This window comes from Poeciliopsis prolifica, unplaced genomic scaffold (assembly GCF_027474105.1).
Source record: "Poeciliopsis prolifica strain line A6 unplaced genomic scaffold, Auburn_PproV2 SCAFFOLD029, whole genome shotgun sequence".
Lineage (NCBI taxonomy): Eukaryota > Metazoa > Chordata > Actinopteri > Cyprinodontiformes > Poeciliidae > Poeciliopsis > Poeciliopsis prolifica.
This window is the reverse complement of record NW_026562404.1, coordinates 6501500-6520204: the sequence shown is the minus strand read 5'-3', so window position 1 is coordinate 6520204 and position 18705 is coordinate 6501500. Positions and strand designations below refer to the sequence as shown.

At 39.9% G+C, this 18705-nt stretch overlaps 1 protein-coding gene across 1 annotated transcript in view; it reads right to left on the bottom strand.

The window, feature by feature from the left end:
* Positions 1-7187, bottom strand: part of LOC129372331 (leucine-rich repeat-containing G-protein coupled receptor 6) — a 46948-nt gene extending 39761 nt beyond the window's left edge. Inside the window, exon 1 of the mRNA XM_055049562.1 lies at positions 6588-7187. Coding sequence (XP_054905537.1) covers positions 6588-6829 — 242 coding nt within the window. The 5' untranslated portion in view covers positions 6830-7187. The remainder of the gene's footprint in view (positions 1-6587) is intronic.
* Between the last annotated feature and the right edge of the window lie 11518 nt (positions 7188-18705).

The window sequence follows — 18705 nt, the reverse complement described above, 5'->3', positions numbered from 1 at the left end:
GAACTAGATGGGCGTTTTTTTTGTTTTTTGTTTTTTTTTAAGAAACGGTACATTTACACTTTAATGCAGCATGGGCAACTTCAGCACCTGCTCTTAAGGCACACAAGCTGGGGCATATACGTTCTTCCAATCTCGAACAGGCTGGAGAAAGCAGGTGAGGAAAGGAGAATAGGTATGGGTGGGGGGTGTGGTGAGGCAAACAGAGAGACCAAGGGAGGGCCGGGTCGTTAAGGGGGGGGTGGGTCTAACAGAGACGTCTGGAGCCAGGACACTGATGCTTGAGCTGATAACTGCTCTAAAGAGAACCTGCTACTGTCAGTGAACACACACACACACACACACACACACACACACACACACACACACGCACACACACACACACATACACACCCCCCCCCCCCCCCCACACACACACACACACACACACGCATACACACACACACACACACACACACTCACAGAGCCTTGTCATTTCCTTTCCTCACTTCTCTGACTTCAGTTTGCTTTCCCCTCAAATCTTCCTCCCCTCGACTTTATCACATACGATTCCTCTAACTTCTGTCTCTAAGAGGCGATGTTTACAGTGTGACCCCCGGTCACTCCTGATAGGAATCATTCCATCAACATAATGGCTAAATGACACGCACACGACTGTTACTGTCATGGCCACCACAGAGGCAGGATGTTGTCCCCGCCATGCGCATGCCGCCACTCCCAATAAAATCTTCAAAGTCATTCAAAAAGCAATCCTGCGTCCTCAACACCGATTTGAGCATTTCTCCAACTCTCTTCATATTCCGCATTGTCATCATCCTTGCTTTCTTGTTTCACCTCTTCCGAATAGAAAAAACAAAAGAGAGAGAGAAAAAAAAGAAAACAGAAATCACCACTGCAGTGTGGGTGGTCTTCACACACATGCACACCCACACATCCTCACCCACTCCTTGGTTTTTCTCTGTCTGGTAATGCACTAGCTGTGGTTTCCTGGCCTCGGCCAAAACACTGTTAGAAGTTCACCGCACCCACCGCTTTACCACGAAGTTTCACCTAAATGCTCCGCTCTTTTTTCCTAGTTCGCACCCACACCCGCATACACGCACACATACAAAAAACTGATTACAGTGGCATAAAACACTTGAAGATGAACTTCTGGAAAGTTTAGTAATTAGAACTTTGCAGTGCTTTGCAAAAGGGTTCGTACCCTCTGCACTTTCTCTATATTTTCTCTATAAAATCACAAGCTTACATATTTTTATTCTGATTCTATGCGATAGACCACCATAAGAGCACATAATCGTAAAATGAAATGAAATCGATGCATGGCTTTTAATAATTTGTTAAAAATTAAAACCTTTAACATGTGGCCGGCACCTTAATGAGCTGTCTACACTCTGATACTCCTAAATTAAATCCTTGGGAATTCTCAGTATCAATACAGTTGGTTTGTGAAAGTGTCAGAGGTTTGTTAGAAAACATCAGTGAACAAACACTGTGAAGAGGGATTACATGATGGAGAAGGTTAAAGCAGATGTAGGTTATAAAACAATATGCTGCACCTCTGAGATTAGGGGGGAGAACTGTTCAATCAATTGTTCAAAATGCAAACACCAAGACAGAACCACAAACCTGCCAGATCCTGGCTATTCTGACCAACCATGAATGAGAACACTAATGGTAGAAGCACTTAAGACATCCAAGATGATTTTGGAGGACAAGAAGAAATCAACAGCCCTGTAAAAAGAGTTACTATTAAGGCAGCATCAGACATGTGTTAAGAAATATGTTACAATTCTTTTGCACCTCTTTTACATATCCTGTATTTGGTCAGCTCATGAGGGATGCTGTCCAATGAACCTGTTCTATTCAGACTTGGGTTAAAGGTACCAGTTCATGTTTGTTAATGGATAAGACAACACTGATGTTTTCGCAGTATAACTTGCTGTTCCACAAATCTGGCCTTTATGGAATAGCGGCAAGGAACAAATCTTACGTGGGATTCAAGCAAACACGTGACAGACGGCGCTCTTGTGAGAGCCTTGCATTTGGCGGTAAACCAACATCACGCTGAATACATTATGAAACCTGGTGGTGACAGCATCATATCACAGGAGCACTTTACTTTTACAGGAGCTCAAACATTTGACAGATTGGACAGATTGACGTCTGGTGCTAAATACCGGGCAATCTTTGCATACTGCAGAAGACTCAAGACTGGGCAGAAATTCACCTTCCAGCAGGACTATAACCTCGTACAACAAGCCTCCGATGAAATGATTCGGATCAAAACACCACCGTACGTCAGAATGACCCAGTTATGAAAGTTGCTCTACAAAGCATTGACCTGGGCGAGCTGAAATCAAACCCCAGGAAAAAAGAAACGTTTTTGATTTGTAAAAAGGCAAAATATAAAAATGCTAGCAGTCTTCGCATGCAAAGTAACGTGAAAGAAAAATCAATTTAGTTGCTATTTCAAAAATCGCATTAAATATGAGCCGTTCTGTCATTATGACAGTTGACTAATTCATTTAGTCATAACATTTCTTACATACAGGCTACTTATTTAGTCATTGTAAGCCTTCAGTTAAACATCAAACTCCTCAGATCCTCAAACAACTCCACTGTATACTTAGTGTTCTCTAGCATTGCACATATCCATGCACACTCATGCGCATGGATATGTGCACAAAGTCTCTCACCCTTGTGCACTGTCTTTCCTTCCTAATCTGATATCAAGGATTTTCAAAGAGTCACACATGACAGCTCATTTTATGCGTTGCCCACAGAAATGATTATTGCTATAAATCTTCAGCAACTTTGCTTTGAGCCTCTTGCAGCACCTTTTGCCTCCCAGTGGTTAAATTCCTTTGCAGAGTTCCACGCTGCACTCCCCCTCAGTGTTAGGATACAATTGTTTTTGCTGATTCACATTTAATTATGTTTATACATGAATTCAGAAAGGCCTTCCAGGTTTGCAAATAAACTCTGGAAGATGTAATAGTCCCCGCGCTGCCCGAATCGCCCTCTCCAGTGTCGTAGCGTGAACATTTTGGCTCGCTTTGAAGAGCTCTCTGGGGACACAGGCGAATGATGTCATGCACTTTCAGAGATTTGTGTTAATGCAGTTTTTAAGGCGGACAGTTTCCGAGTAAATCCTCAAGAAAATCTCTTTGCACTGTGCACTCTGAGGCTAATCCTGCCTGCACACCACAACGGGGTGTTCTGGACACTTCAGCAGATGCTGGTGGAGATCGGATCAGCTCACTTCTGTCATAAACTTTTATGCAATATGTTGAACTGTATATCCTCGCCGTGGAGGCTGGACCCAGTGTGTTTGTGCATGTTGTTTCTCTTTCATCATTTTTTATCAACAACTTAAAAGAGAAATCTTTTTTTTTTTTTTTCCTGTAGGAACTTCATTTGTTGTGGCATCTTCACTGCCATCCCACATTCCTTTCTTGTCTTCTCCAAAAGTACTGCATGTGTGTGAGCGAGTCTGTGTGGGTGTGTGTGTGTGTAGTTGGCCTCTGAGTTTATTTATCTCATTCTAAATCAGCCCTCAGACTCACTAATTGGTCAGTTCCAATGTTAGGTAACGGAGGGAAATGAACAATTAAGCCTGTGTTTGCAGGGAATGATGAGTATTTGTGTGTGGCTGCAAAGGAGCAGCTAAGAGGCATTTGTTGCCAAAGATGAATAGTCTTTCAGGTCCCCATAGTTTTTTTTTTTTTCTATTTTTATTTTTGTTTAATTCTAGAGGCTCAACACCCACCTTTCCAACAGATCCAGTCATCATTGAGTGGGTGCTGATTTAGTTATGCTGTAATTGCCCCAAACCAATAATTTATATGCTGATATGTAGTTATAATTAGATATTTGCACACAAAGCCATTCTTCCTCACTGTTGGAAAGTCCCCAACAGTGAAACTGCCATAGTTTCACTGTATTATTAATATAGCTCTGGGCAAGCCCTTGCTTCTGCTACTATCACCCAGTAATACAAATTCTGAAAATCCTGAATGTCCTTAGGCAGAATAAAATGCAATCCTGCCCACAGGAAGTAAATAAAATAATCTCCCTTTTATCAGCAGCAGCAAGAGCCACAAACTTTTCATTCACTACACATTTAAAAAAAGCAATAGAAAACATGTTCAAGATGCAACATGCACACATACACATATAATTAGTAGTTCACTTGATAGTACTTTTTTTTTTTTTTGCCCATTGCTCCTGATAGAACTGGTGTAACTGTAACAAGTTTCTATGCTATGCTGCTCGATTATGGGGGGGGAGGCACAATTCTCTTTCTGATATTTTGCCTTTTTTATTTATTTATTTTTTCCAACAATGGCAAACAAGGAAGTAATAAATTTGATGTGTTGCCATAAAATACATCAGCATTCACTTAACTAAAAGTGTGTGAATTAAAAGCTTACGAAGCCATCCCATCATTACCACCATGGATTTCCCAAATGACTTAAAGGCATAACTGTGTTGTTGGTTCAATAACCTGAAACAAAATGCCCGTGTGCCATTTTGCCATTGTATTTTCCGGGGTTGAGGGTTAAGGAGTTCAAAAAATTGTCAAAAACAAAATTTTCTCTTGTTATTAAGGCATTTAGCAAATAAAAGTCATTTTCGATTCCTAACTGAACTAAAGACAGGAACAATTTGCCTCATTTAATGTCAGACAATTTGTCTTTTTATAGTGTACGTAAATTGCTGGCTTCCACTATACAGGGATTCTTGGATTAAGAGTTAAAACCTAAACACTACATGTATTTATACAGTGAAATTTGATTGTTGCAGGCTCCCAAGACGTCCATAGAGTGAGGCATCATTCAAGCGCACCTCTTTAAATCAGGATTTCACTTTTATCACTTTTTATCACTTCAGTATCGCAGAGTGTTGTTAATCTTTCATCTGAAGGCGTGCACCGTGAATACATGTGACAGATGTGCTTTTAGGCAGCAGCAGGGTGGTGCAAGAAAGAGCTCTGTAAAATGTCTAACGTGTCTCTTATTACCTCTAAAGTGGCTGGTAGCTCTTGGATGCATCTGCAGGATATGACAACCTTTCAAACACATAACCGCACAAATCATCTACAAACTGTGCATTTCGCCATTTATGAATCAGTTATACAACCGAGTCACTTTGTGAAGCTACAAATAGAAATGATTGTAGATGTGTTATTTTTACCTGATTGAACAATGACAAACCAACATGTGAGAGTGGAAAAAGTACATTTTAAACAAATATACATTGGTGTGCGTCAGTAAAGTCCACAAAAGCTTGGAGACGAACAGACACAGCCCATTTTAACCCTTCTCTTTGGTTCACACAGCAGGCTATGATGCGCTCTTTCAATATGTGACTGAACTCCTGTCTCTTGTGTGTGTGGTACCACCGAATGATGCAACTGCAAACAGACTTCTGCGTGTACTTCTTCCACATGCCAAGAAGAAGAACGTTGATGTCACATAGCAGCACACTGAGTGTGGACGTAAGAGTCGACGTCTCTGGATTGATTTTAAAGTCATTCAGCAATGGAAGCTGACAGTATCTGGACAAGCTCATAACAAGACAATGGAAACGAATAAAAAGAGAGCACAACTAACAACAATGGCCTTTTGTGGACCATTGACTCCAATGTCTGCGGAGAGGTTTGTACGAACAAAATGTACGAAATGATACAAAACAGAGCTGTGTGCATCTCATTTTGTACCCACCAGAAGAACATTTCCTACCCTCTGAACATAATCTGCGGTGAAGAAACAAAGTTATTTACACCTTTAAATGATATCTACTAGCTAAAGTATGCTTAGTTATTTTGATTTAATCAGGATTACTTTTTCATGTGGTTCAATTGCCAATAAAACATCTATATGGAAATAGAATGTAAATGAAAGAAACAATTACATACATGAAATTTTAACATTTTCATAACAATTTACCCCAGTAATTTAGTAGAAAAACAACTTTATGGAAAAAAAGAGTCATTTCCACTAGCTTATGTCTTTAGATGTGAATTGAAAATAGGCAGGGGGGAGGGAAAACATGCAGGAATGACATGGAGATACTAATTGGCAAAGGAGAGAAATTAAGCCAAACCTGGAAGAGGCCATGCTCAACTCAAATGTGTGTGAGCACACACATACACAGATGGAAGAATATTCATGGTCTCCAGTTGGTGTTGAGAAACCTGACACTGAAAGTGCTTCGGTTATTTACCCGTAGTGGACGGCGCGACACACTCACTCGAACACACACACGCGCGCTGTCACTTGTTCTTACACTGATAAGTTGAGCTGGAGTTGCAGTTTTAACATAATGTGTGTCATGCCAGTGACTGGTGTTCACACATACTATCATTATTGCAGTATTACAGTTTCTAACTATATTTTGAATATAAGTTTCCATCATAAAAAATAAACAAGCCAGCTGTTTAGATGATGATAACTCTATAAGCACAACCATGCAGTTAAAGAGCCATTAAAACACTTCAAGAGATCCGTAATTTTTAAGGTATTTAAGTAAAAGCAGGTCTGATCAGGCAGTAAAACATTCTTTAACTTCAAGATGTTACCTACAGGTATGTGGTGAAAGGGCTCAGGCCCGCCGGCACAGATGACAGACCCATCTCCGAGCAGTCCACCATGATAAAAATGCCATCTTCCTCGCACTGGCAAGGGGCCGGGCAAGCTGGCTCAGACTCCTGTCTGTCTTGGACCTGTTCGTGCCCCCACGCTCCAGGAGTGGACCCCCAGTTTCCTCCAGCAGCACAGAGAAGCAGTACGCCAAGCAGCATGTCTGTCTGTCCACCTGTCTGCATCTACACCTGCAAAGAGCTTCCCCTCTGTCCTATGAAATGTCTCACGAGGCAGCTGTGATAAATGGTTTCCTCTCAGATGTTCCTGTCCTCCTTATTTATTTATTTTTTTTGTTACTGCTTTTCCTCCCAGCGGGTTGTCCACACTGTAAATCTGTCCTGTCAGAAGATCTGCTTCTTCATCTCCATTAATCTGCTTGTCTCCCAGCTTTTACTTTACTCCCCCTAGGGTTTCACTTAATCTTAACTTCCCTTCCTCCTTCCGTCTTCCGTCCTAAATCTTCCCTCCGCACTCTTTCTCCTCCTGCTAGATTCAGTATCTCTCCCTCTTTCTCTGTCTGAATATATATCTGTTGCTCTGTGCCTCTCTCTCTTTACCTATTGTCGATGGAGTGAATGAGCCAGCCCCATTGGCCCACAATTTAGGGATAGGCTGGAGCATCTCTGGAAAGTGGGAGGGGCCCGCACTTCTCAAACTCCCAACTCTTCCCTCTCTTTTCCCCCTTTCCTCCCCCCCCCTCTAATTTTGCTCTGCCTTGAAGCTTGGTCTGAGCACAGAGGGTGAGAAAGTTAATTTTCCAAGGGGAAATGGGAGCGACAGAGTGCAGATGATAGAGCACAGAGTGATCCTGACCTACAGAGGAATAAAAGTAGGGTTTGTTTTTTTTTAAGGATAAGGACTAAAACAGCTGAATGAACTTATGAAAGAGCAGTTCAGTGAGTGACTGGCGGCAACCGTGTGGAGAAAACTGAAATTCTGACACTACAGCACCCTTCAGTTCCCAGAAGGAGCCGAATCTAGTGTCTCGTAAGTTGCACCTTCTCAGGTTCCCCACGTCGGAATGTCACATTCATACACGCATGCAAACACGCGCGCGCACGCACACACGCACACACACACACATATGAATGCCCAGAGATAAGTAGCAGATTGTGACGGACTTACGCAAAACAACTGGTAGATTCATTTCACATATGCTCTAGTATGAGTTTCTGAAGAAATCCAGCTGAATTTCAAACTATAAAATACTGGGTTTTTGAGACCATGACAAATACTTTCACAACTTTTTAAAAGCTAAATGGACACGAATTGATATTCTTTAGCGACTTTTTGTAACTTAACGTGAACTAAAACAATATTAATTAACTAAATTTAATGGAATATAAGTATGTAGGCCACAATTGCAACCTGTTTCCCAAGATGAAAGTAATGCTAATGTAACGACAGAATGTAGTGATAGGTCATCCAAAAAGAAAGCTTGTTTATAATCTTGGACACAATATTGTGCCACCCTTCACAAGAAGTGACGAGAGGCAGTCACTGGCCACGACCGCTGACCTGTTTGTAAATGATTGGTTGCTGAAAGGACTTTAATGTGTTTCTTACCAATAACTTAATAAATATAGAGGTTATTAGTTTATTTAAAGCATCACAATGTGCAAAAAGCATTAATAAACGATGCATCGCGCCATATTTAGCTTGCACACCATCCAAATAATAATTGTATAGTTAGAAAAGATGACCAGCTATGACAATCAAGCAGAGCTTGCCTTATTTGTTCCTATTTGATTTATCAGTACTATTATCCTACAGCTGGTTCCTGGAAGTTAAACACCTCAGAATTCCTCCTCATGTTTTCAGTTCTGGTGATGTTTTATGAGGAATTGCTTCGTCTGAACCAAGCGGTCGGCCTCATAAAAGCTGGTGCATTTCTTAGAAAGCTGAAACCTGGGCCTGAGGTGTAGAGGCGGCAGGCGCTTTCATGTTGGAACGTCAGTATGTTGGTGGAACACAAACACAGATGCGAATAGATGCAAAACCAAAAACAAGGATGCGACTCGCAAGTTCATGACTACCAAAACTGTGGCGGTGGGATGCGGGCTTAATCGAAAAAATAGAGCCTCACGGCCTAAAATGTATGCACTCATAAATGTTTGTCTTCCCTGTTGCTCTGTCTGTCTTTCTCTTAACTTTTCTTCCTTCCCCACAATCCTTTAGCCTGAATAGTTTCTCATTAATTAATTAACATTCCTATGCCACAGTGTTTTCTGAGGAGCCTTTGTTATGGCCCCACAAAAACTCTTTCAGAGCCGTTCTTCACAATGTCCCTCTCTCTTACTCACACTCTCTCGTGCTCTCTCTTCTTCCTCCCTCTTCTTCATCTCTATAGTGGAAGTTCAGTTGGTGCTCTATCTGTCTATTGTCAGTTGAATTTTGTGTTTTTTTTTCCTTTTACCTACTCGTCAAAAACACATTATGGTTTCTCTGATCAAAGGCATGCCTAGCAGGATCTTGCAGTTGGCCGATGCTCAAGCAAGCACACGCTTTTACCCATTGGCATTAATCTGTGTGTACGAACATAAAAAAAAAAACATGCACATGTTCTTTATACATCTGCAAATATTTCTCCCCCCCACCTTTGGCTGTGCACCTCCAGCATTCTGGCGCACTAAAACTCTGTCATCTTTTTTAAATGCTCTTTGATTGTTTGGCCTCAGGGGGGCCCTAAAACACACAGAGTGCTCTGTAAAAGAAAACTGCATGTTTGGTCTCCTGCCTGACTGTGTTTCTCTGTTTTTTTTACTGGCCTCTCTTGTTTTCCTGTTTTGATCCTGTCTTCTCGGTTCGCATGGCTCCTCATACAGCTGTGAGTGTCAAACAGGATTTGCTCAGACTGGACGTGATCTTGCAGTTCACGGATGAGTGTGTGCTCAGAAGGGAAGCGGCACAAATCAGCATGCAGCAGAATTTGCGAATATTTAATAATAATTTTGACACGAAGGAGTACTGATGGATGAGCACGGACATTTTCTGTGCACATTCTTACAAGTTATTGTTGTAGATTATATTACAACATGACCATTTCTTTCCTGGAACAATAGAGCTTTTTAATTCCCCTAAGAAACTGTGATACAAACCTAACCTATTGTGTTATTGACAAATTGTGAATGATTTAGGTCAACAAACTAGAAGAGAGCAATGAAGCAGAATCCACACACAAAAGCGTATTAGTATCTATTTGTGAAGTTATTTTCTTTTCCCATCTCAAACGATTAGAGTGTAATTTGGTCTTGGTTTATCCTGTGGAAGGACAGATAAACACTGAAGAAAGTGAAATCCATGTTTCCATCTTTAAGAAGTCATGGTCAAATGTCTTCGCTATAACAAATGTGCTTGGTGACTTAGAGAATTTTAGTAGTTTTTTTTGTGTTTTTTTTTTTTTTTTGCATGTTTCTGTGATTTACTGGAGTTTGACAGGGTTTTAATGATGTAATACCAAACCTTTCTTCATACCTTCAGCTGGTGTGTGATGAGGCTGAATCCAGATATTCACTTGAGAATGATACGTATCAAGTAGAGGCTCGAGGCAATTTATGCTTGCTTCAAATCTTCATGTCAGGAAGTTCGACCAAAGGACTTCTCTAGATGTTGCTGTCAAAGGTCAAAGTACTTTGTCTGGGTGAATAGATGCTGTTTTTGTGTAAACAGCAACTATCTTCTGGTTAGGTTGATTTTTAGGATGTAGTGCCATTTTGTGGTAAGAATCCAGTCATGCAAAGCATCTTCTCTTTACCGACATTATTAAACCTGCGCTTGGCACGTTTTAAATATACTATGATTGTACAATTTGACAGGATCGTGGATATAAGTTACTCCATGAGGATGTTTAAAGCTGCTGTCAGATCTGTCCTTGGCATTTTCCATGACAGAAGCTGTCACAAGAAGGCAGTGATTTCTCTGTTGTCAGCTTGATAGAGATGGGCTGGTTGGAAGCTTCACAAGTGAGCTGGGTTTTAAGCTTATTGAGATACAATTCTTTAAAATAACAAATCTGCTTAAAAATGTAAAAGCAATGTGAACGGTCACAACGAAAAATCAAACCATGATATTTGTACCACTGCTGAGGCTTTTGAACATGAATGTACACACACACACACATAGCAGAGCTGCAAGCCTTTGTAGCAAAGACCTAAATGTGGATCTACCTTACCCCGTTTCTTTTTCTCACACTTTATCTCCTTCCTGCGCAAACTATCAAACAGTCTGCATCAGATCAAAGTTAGTGCCCTGTCCTCCCCCTTTGCACTGTGCTCCCCAGGCTGTAAACACTATCCAAGCAACAGCAGCCTTGAAGACACAAAGACAAGCAGCTACCCGACACCTGACTCTAACTTGAGAGCACTCAGCGTGGTCTACCTGGGAATAAAATAAAATTACCGAGGGCTACCTGAGCTCCTTTCACGGGGAGAACAAAGAAAGTTGCCGCACAATCAGCAAGTACCCCCACTCAAACCACACACACTCCGTGTCGCCTTGTTCCTTTGCAACCATGTTTGCGGATAAGCATCATCCGCTTGTGTCTCAACTGGGAATATATTCTTGTGACACAGGTATGTGTATTTCTGCCAATTTAAGGTTCACTGTATCTGCGCCTGCCTCTCAATGTGTTTATGCACACCTGGGGTGCAGAAGCAATTGAAGGCTAACTCAGGTATACTCAGCGGAAGCAAGTGAGACGCCATGGGTTGTCGTGGCGGCAACCTAGGTGTGTACCCTGTCTTTTCATGTGAAAGCACCTGAAAGCCAACAAAAGCTCCCTCTCCTTTGCCCCTTCCCCCCGCTCCTCCCTTCCTTTCTGCATCTCACAGCACAAAAGACAGGAATGAATGAAAGGACAGGAGAGGAAGGGGGATGAGGTAAGAGTTTGAAGACAAGAGGGTGGAGCAAAAGAGCTTCTCAAACCTTTTACAGCACGTACCACCTGAGAAATGGATTACCATTGTTGGCTCCACGCTTGTGACTGACATAAAAAGGTCTTTGAGGAGACTTCCGATGATATCATGGATGGAAAGCCAGCCAAGCTTCTCAGCTCTTGATAATACGCCGTAAGTTTCCCTGATCAAACAAGAAGAGTGTGAGAACTTTCACAACTGGCATAAAGTCGATGTGGGCAGAAGTGGCGGAGGTGGAAATTCTAAGAGTGAGATGCAAGATGAAGAAGACATAAACAGGAAACACGAGAACCACTGCATTCAGCTGATGGCAATGAAAGCTAGTCCGGATTATGCAATAAGCAAGGAAATGAAGCAACTGAAAAATAGAAGCTCTTCAAGGAATTATTTGCAGAGCATCAACATTATTGTACCAAAATAAATTAGATGTAGACTCACCTGGAGTAACTGGAGGAGTGGGGAATGGAGACTAATGCAGTTCTCATTAGATGTTTGGAACTACAAAAAATCGACCGGAAAAATGAACAGACTTAGTCAAGACGAAGTGGCGGATCAACACTCATGTATTCAGCATCCAAGAAGGAAAATCAGGTGATTTGTCTATCAAATTTGTAGGCATACTAGTCAAACATTAGCTAAAGTTTGATTAATGTGAATGTGGATCCAAGCAAGTCTAAATGTCTAAATCATACATGCATCATCCGATTTGCACCAAACTTTTCATGATGGACTTTTGTGAACCTCTCAAGACCTCAATAGCATTAAATTGTACTCCACTGCGAACCTTCCATAGCACCGATTTGGACCAGATTTTTTATGTGCCATTGGGATGCGCTGCCAGACGCATCGACACGTATCGCCTAGTGGGGTGCAGGAACTGCACAAGAGCGTCAACGTGGCGAGCTGGTGGCGTCGCCGCAGCCCCCGCGCTCTCCACAAGGCCGGAGCGTCACTGAGCTGTTCAAGGCAGCTTTAATTTTATTTTACCGTTTTGGATACAAACTGAAATACTTGGGATGATTTAAGAGATTTATATTCAGTGATGCTGGTTTTATTCTACTGGAATTCACAAATAATCAAAAGACTGCAGAAGCCTCGTGAGCAGATGAGAAAACTATTACAAACAGAACCAAAGCAAGAACAAACAAAGCCAAAACATGCTTTCTTCTCTACTCTGCTTTGATCCCATTGGAAGATTGCAGGGTAATCCTCCTTCTAAATGAGGGTATTAATTCAGTGCTGACAATCAGACTTATAACAGCAATAAATTTCAATCAAAATAAGCCCAACATAGTAAAGAATTACAAAAAAATGCCAGCATTAATCAGTTTTCTGTTATGGGAGTTTATCCAGATTAACAGACGTGCAAACAACTGTGAAACAATCCTGCTGGTTTGTCATATTTGTACCATGTGATTATTAAGGTCTATTCCAAAGATGAGCAGAATTCTTAAGGCATATTTTTTGACATCTGATGCTGCTGCTCAATTGCTCCACTTTAAGGGAGAAAAGCAGAATTTCCTCTGACCAGATGTTGTGCCAGGGACATAGGCTCCATCCATAAAGTCCTCTTCAATGTTGTTAAATGGCTCTTGAAGCATGTGCTCTTTTCTTTCAGTACTTATTTGGGTCCACTGAATTCCTTTCTCTTATGAAAAATATATGTTCTTTTCAAAAGATTATTCTCAGCACAGATCTTTTTATTTCAAACTTTTATTTTAGTGATGAAATAAGAGTGGTGAATTATGTTACCATGTTAATTCACAGATTATTTATTGGTGTATCATGTGGCACTTGAGGTGTGTATAAAAAGTATTTTTAGAACTTGAATGGTGCTTGTTTTATAAACCAATTATGATTGAAAAAGAATGATTGAAAAAGAACGGTCAAGATTTGGCAAAATAAGCCCAAAAAACTAATATCACAGTGAAAACTGATCCGTACAAAGTAATGACAATTACATAGTTTTAGAAAATATAAAGTAATGTTTGTATAGCTATTGTCCTCTTTCCAGACAGTATTTGATATTATGTCTTTGTCAGAAAAAAAGAAAAAAATTGTTCTTTTCTGCTAAAATCTTTCAGAGCAAAAAGATGCTTCCAGACGTCTCTCTTTGTAGAGGAAGATGTGCCATCCTGTTTGGAGGATGGAATTTAATGGGGGGTTTTTGTGTTAACTTTATGTGGGGTTTTTTGTATTGGTCAAATTTTATCTTGTTAATATTTCAGTTAATCCCTTTATAAAATAAAGGTGAACTGTGTAGTTTGAGTTCAGTGTTTCACTTGTCGTTTTTCCACTTTTTTCAGCTTGGAGTAGAAAGTGGTTTCTCACAGTTCAAAGAGTTTGCTGAGGTGGATCAGACGTTTGTTATGGATGTGAGGTGCCCACTGCACATGGAGTGCTCCTTTCTAATATTTTGGGCATTTTCCAATGGGAGGAGAGCCAGGAGATACCAGGGTACATTAGAGGGACTATTTGTTGTTTGGTCTGTGGATGTCTTTCACTGAATAGCTTGAGTACAGAAAAAGAAAGCTCCCTGTGTCCTAAATTTTATAGCAATTTCATATATATATATATATATATTTTTTTTTTTTTATCTAATTTTTTTTATGTTTACCCCTCGAGTTATACGAGTACCTCGATTATTAAAATTCCTCGAGTAAAATGTATCTGCCTTGAAGCTTCTGTAAGTTATGTTTTATTATTTAATGCACCGTCTTCCAGTGCGTTAAATAAACTCTGTTGAAACTGTGCATCTCCTGAGTTCATAATTGTAAATTATTGCAGCAAAATAGAGAAAAAAAAAACAAAAACCTTGCTGCAATTTTCTATCAGTCTCCTGTCAGCTTGTTTTTTAAGGCTTGATCACAGAGTAATTGGAAACTCTTGACAGAGATAAAGAGATTATGATTTGATTCCTTTCTCTTTTATTATATGCATATGGAGAGATAGCTACAAATAAGATTGGTATTACATCGTAGTAAGTTGGTGTTTGCTTTGATTTGAACAGTTTTTATTTATTTATTACACAACAGCTGAAACAGAACATGAGAGGGAACTCCTTCCTCAGCAGGAATCTTTCCTAAGTGGAATCCCTGTAGAAAAGCAAAGATTTCCTCCAAAATCTCCCTACCTAGTATTCCCCAAGTATGAAAATAGACACTTAGCTATATGTTTTTATTCAAGCCCAAGCTCGTTGAGTCGTTAAATAATTTTTGGAAAGCTTTCAAAACACAAAGTGAAATCGTTCTAAAGACTCTTTGTCTGCTTCTCACTGACAAAAATGAAACATAGCCATCTTGGCATTTGATCTTGGCTTTGCTTAGTTTCCCTGCACACAGCACAAGGGTTAGAAAAAAAAAAGCTGACTAAAACAGGCAGGTCTACACATGACCAGCAGCAAATCAAGAGATGTAACATTTTGTTTGTTGCTATTCTGAGCAGAGCCACTGGCATTGCAATCAGTGATGTATTTTTGGGCGAGTGTTATGGTGTGCAAGCGTGTATGTACAACTGTTACGCTCGGTTCTGTCTCCACAAAAAGCTGATTGGTCTTGGAAAGCACTTCAGCTCTGTAGCCACGACTAACTGGTCATGTCAGTGTGTGTGCGTGTGGGTAGGAGAGCACTTTTTCTTTTTCAACCACAAGATCTCATTGATGTGTGTGCGTGTGTGAACTATTTTCAGATGTGAATAATGCTGTTTGTTCCCTTCTTGTTGACATGCTCAGGTCTGCATGACTTCAGCTGTTTGGCTGTAGGACGAGACAGATGTGGAATGTTAACCATGATGGAAAGAACTGCGCTGTCTCCCCAAAATCTCCTTCATGCAGGACTTAGATAAGACAGCCCGCCGATTATTGTGGGTAAACACACCAGAATATCAGCCAGCTCTAAACTAAATATAGTGGCAGTTGCAAAATTACAGTTCGTAAATCCTGTGCTGGCTCTATCTTATCATCCCTACAATCATGAATGCAATTATCACATAAATCACCCAGCGCTGCTGTGTGAATCGCTCCTGATTGAAGTCAGTTTTTGAATGCAGCGGTAAAATATCGCCATCTACTGGCATGTGTGAAAACAGCAGGACTGCTGCAGACAAAAAAAAGAAATGATCAACCAGGCAATGCTGTTTGTACATATGTATCTCTGAGGCTCTGTGCACTATCCACCTAAAATGGTTAAATGACCAATCAGCATTGAAAACGTTTAAAATGTTCATGACTGGAAAAATAACTACATTAGTGGGTTTTTCATAAGAGGTCTTCTAATATAAAGCAAGTAAGTGTAGAGACAAAAACCAGTGTCAAAAGAGTGTTGACTGATTATTGTTTTTGGAAAATTAGCATTTTATTCACTCTAAGGCGGCTCACTGCCTGTTTTTGTATGTACTACATTTTAGTGGCTTGCCATATGAGAGCAAGTCAAACCATCTAAACCAGTTAGACATGAAAAAGACAACTTACTGAAGTTGTACAATGTCCATCATATGTACATTGCTATTATGTAAATGTGAACCAAAATCCATGAGGATTGTCTCCAGCAGTTGTCAACTATGCTTTGTGAATTAAAGCGATTTTGAAGGCGAACTATCAAGGTCCACCACTTGGTTGTGTTTTCTCTTTGTTTTCTTCAAACTGGAGCTCTTTCCCAAATCTGTTTTCCTTAATGTTTCTTGTGATGCTTAAAAAAAAAAATCTCAGTCTCTCAAATATGACAAAAGAGTCACTTATTTGAGAAACAAAAAAATAGCAGAAACAAAAATCGATTGCTTTAGGGGAGTGGTTTCCAATTATTTCAAACACACAAAGCCATACTTTAACATCATCACTTTCTTATGAAAATCCATAAAGCGTTATTTTGGCAAAAAAATAAAATAAAAAACAATATTTCTTTTGGGGAAAAAAAGACTTAGACCATTATTCTTATAAGCTGACAATATGTCTTTATGATTTAGGAATTACAAACATCAACGTCAACGTCAAGCCCAATGGCCATAATAATTTGTTGAAACACTTTCTACTGTCATAGCTTGCACATGTCGCAATAATTCTTCTGCTGCCCACTCAGCACAAATCTCAGGCCACATTAACCAAATTGCATCGACTTAACAAATCAAACCACCCTGTTCTTCATTCCTCTGACCTCACTCTGGCTTGTGAGCATTTCAGCAGACGGGAAGCGACATCTCTGCAGCCGCTCTGACGACGTCACGGTTTTTCAGAGGAAAGAGGAAGCCCGTCACCTGCCAAAACAGAGCATCTCTTAGCACGACGCACACAGGCTGACGCACTTATCCCAGCTTCCCTGGGCACTCCTGAACCTGCAGAAATCACAGCAGCAGAAAAACCCAAAAGAGTGTAGTTCCCATGGATTAAACTTTACTCTGCAGTGCTGTGTTGCGATATGTCCTCTTTGGAATTTCTTGTTGCATCGCTTTGTGCTCATGTCCCAGAATGCATAAAAAAATTAGGTTCTGTGGAACATGGGGGGGTTCTGCAGAGGTAGGTTCTCAGATTAAGTAATGGGCACTTACTTTAATGCTTTCAGTGTCTCTTAGATTAGCAAATATAATGTACTGAAACAAGTAGTGCAAAGAGAATTTATCCTGAAGCAGAACATTAGTCTCTTCGAATAAAAACTTAGTTAAGTGAAATAGGCCTCTTTCATCATCATTATCTGTACCATGTCTCAGCTTGCCAACATTTTCAGTACAAATCTGTGAGGCACTGTAAACAGTATGCTGCACCTCCTGAATCTGTAAATGTGCTGATGCAAGCATCGGCTCAAATATGCACAGAGCTGCCTTCAAGGATGTAAACTGTAAAACTAATTCAGCACATACGTCTTCAGCTAAAAAGAAAACAAACAAACAAAAAAACAAGATAAAAAAGGTACAATCACCAGGTTAAATCACTCCCAAAAACAGCTGCGGATCAGGGGTCATGGTCACATTAGTCAGGTACAGACAGTTATCTTTATGAACTGTCTCAGAGATGCAAAAATGAAATCTGCGATGAATATATCTCACTCTGAAAATGAAAGAAACTCCAGTTAAACATAACCCAGGATTATTGCAAGTCTGCGTAGAAATCATTAAAAATGTATTTCTCAGTCAGTAGTCCATCTGTTTCTTCAGTGTTGCTGTACATGCAACTTGTGTGTAGAGTGCCATATTTTTTAAAGAGATTGGTTTGGAGTTTAGCTATTTTTTTGCTTTGTAGGGCCTGATTCAATAACCAAGCACTTACAGACACATCTTTCACTATAGTTCCTATTATCAGACAAAGCCTAATTTCTACATTATTCCTTTGATCAGACGAGTATTTTTTTATTGATTATTTACAGACAAGACAACCAGATGTGTCAACATTTGAAGCAACTTCTGAAAAATCCGCAGAATAGGCCAATTTCTTTCACTTGGTCAACAAAAATACAACAAAGAAAAACTCTCGAAAAGCGATTGTGGTTGAGCCAGGAACGAAATGTCAACTCCTGCAAAGGAGTAACTGCGCTGCTGAAAGCAGATCAGATTTGAGTTACAGAAAAGAAAAAGAAAAACTGCGCAAAGCATGAATATATCGGGGTAAGGTTCATATTTGTGGCCATCACAACTTTCAGTTTCGCCGACTGCTTCATTTTATTAATTATTTTTTTGTCTTAGAAGCAATAAAACTTGATGTTTCTTTTTAGTTCACATTCACAACAGTTCACAATGATTTGTGGACTTTATGACAAATAAAAATGACAAAATAATAATGATAATAATAATTGGCTTCAGAAAATATATAAATGCTTTGGATGCTTTGTAAATACTAAATTACCCATTATCAATAAAAGGCTATTATCTTTACAATAACTATGTCACATTGTGTTTTTAAATGTAAACAAAGCATTTGCACTGTTTTTTTTTTTTCAACTAGCAGTGACGTTCATGATGCAAAACTAACTTTTCATGACACGGCAACTTCTGAGGTTTACAAAATGTCATCAATAAGAGTTTATTATTATTATTATTATTAAGACGACAGATTTTTATGAATGTTATTATTATTTTCCCTGCCATAATAAATAGTTTTCCTATTGTATCATCACTGACACAACATTGCCTATCCCTAATTTAGACACTCTGAAGCTGAATTG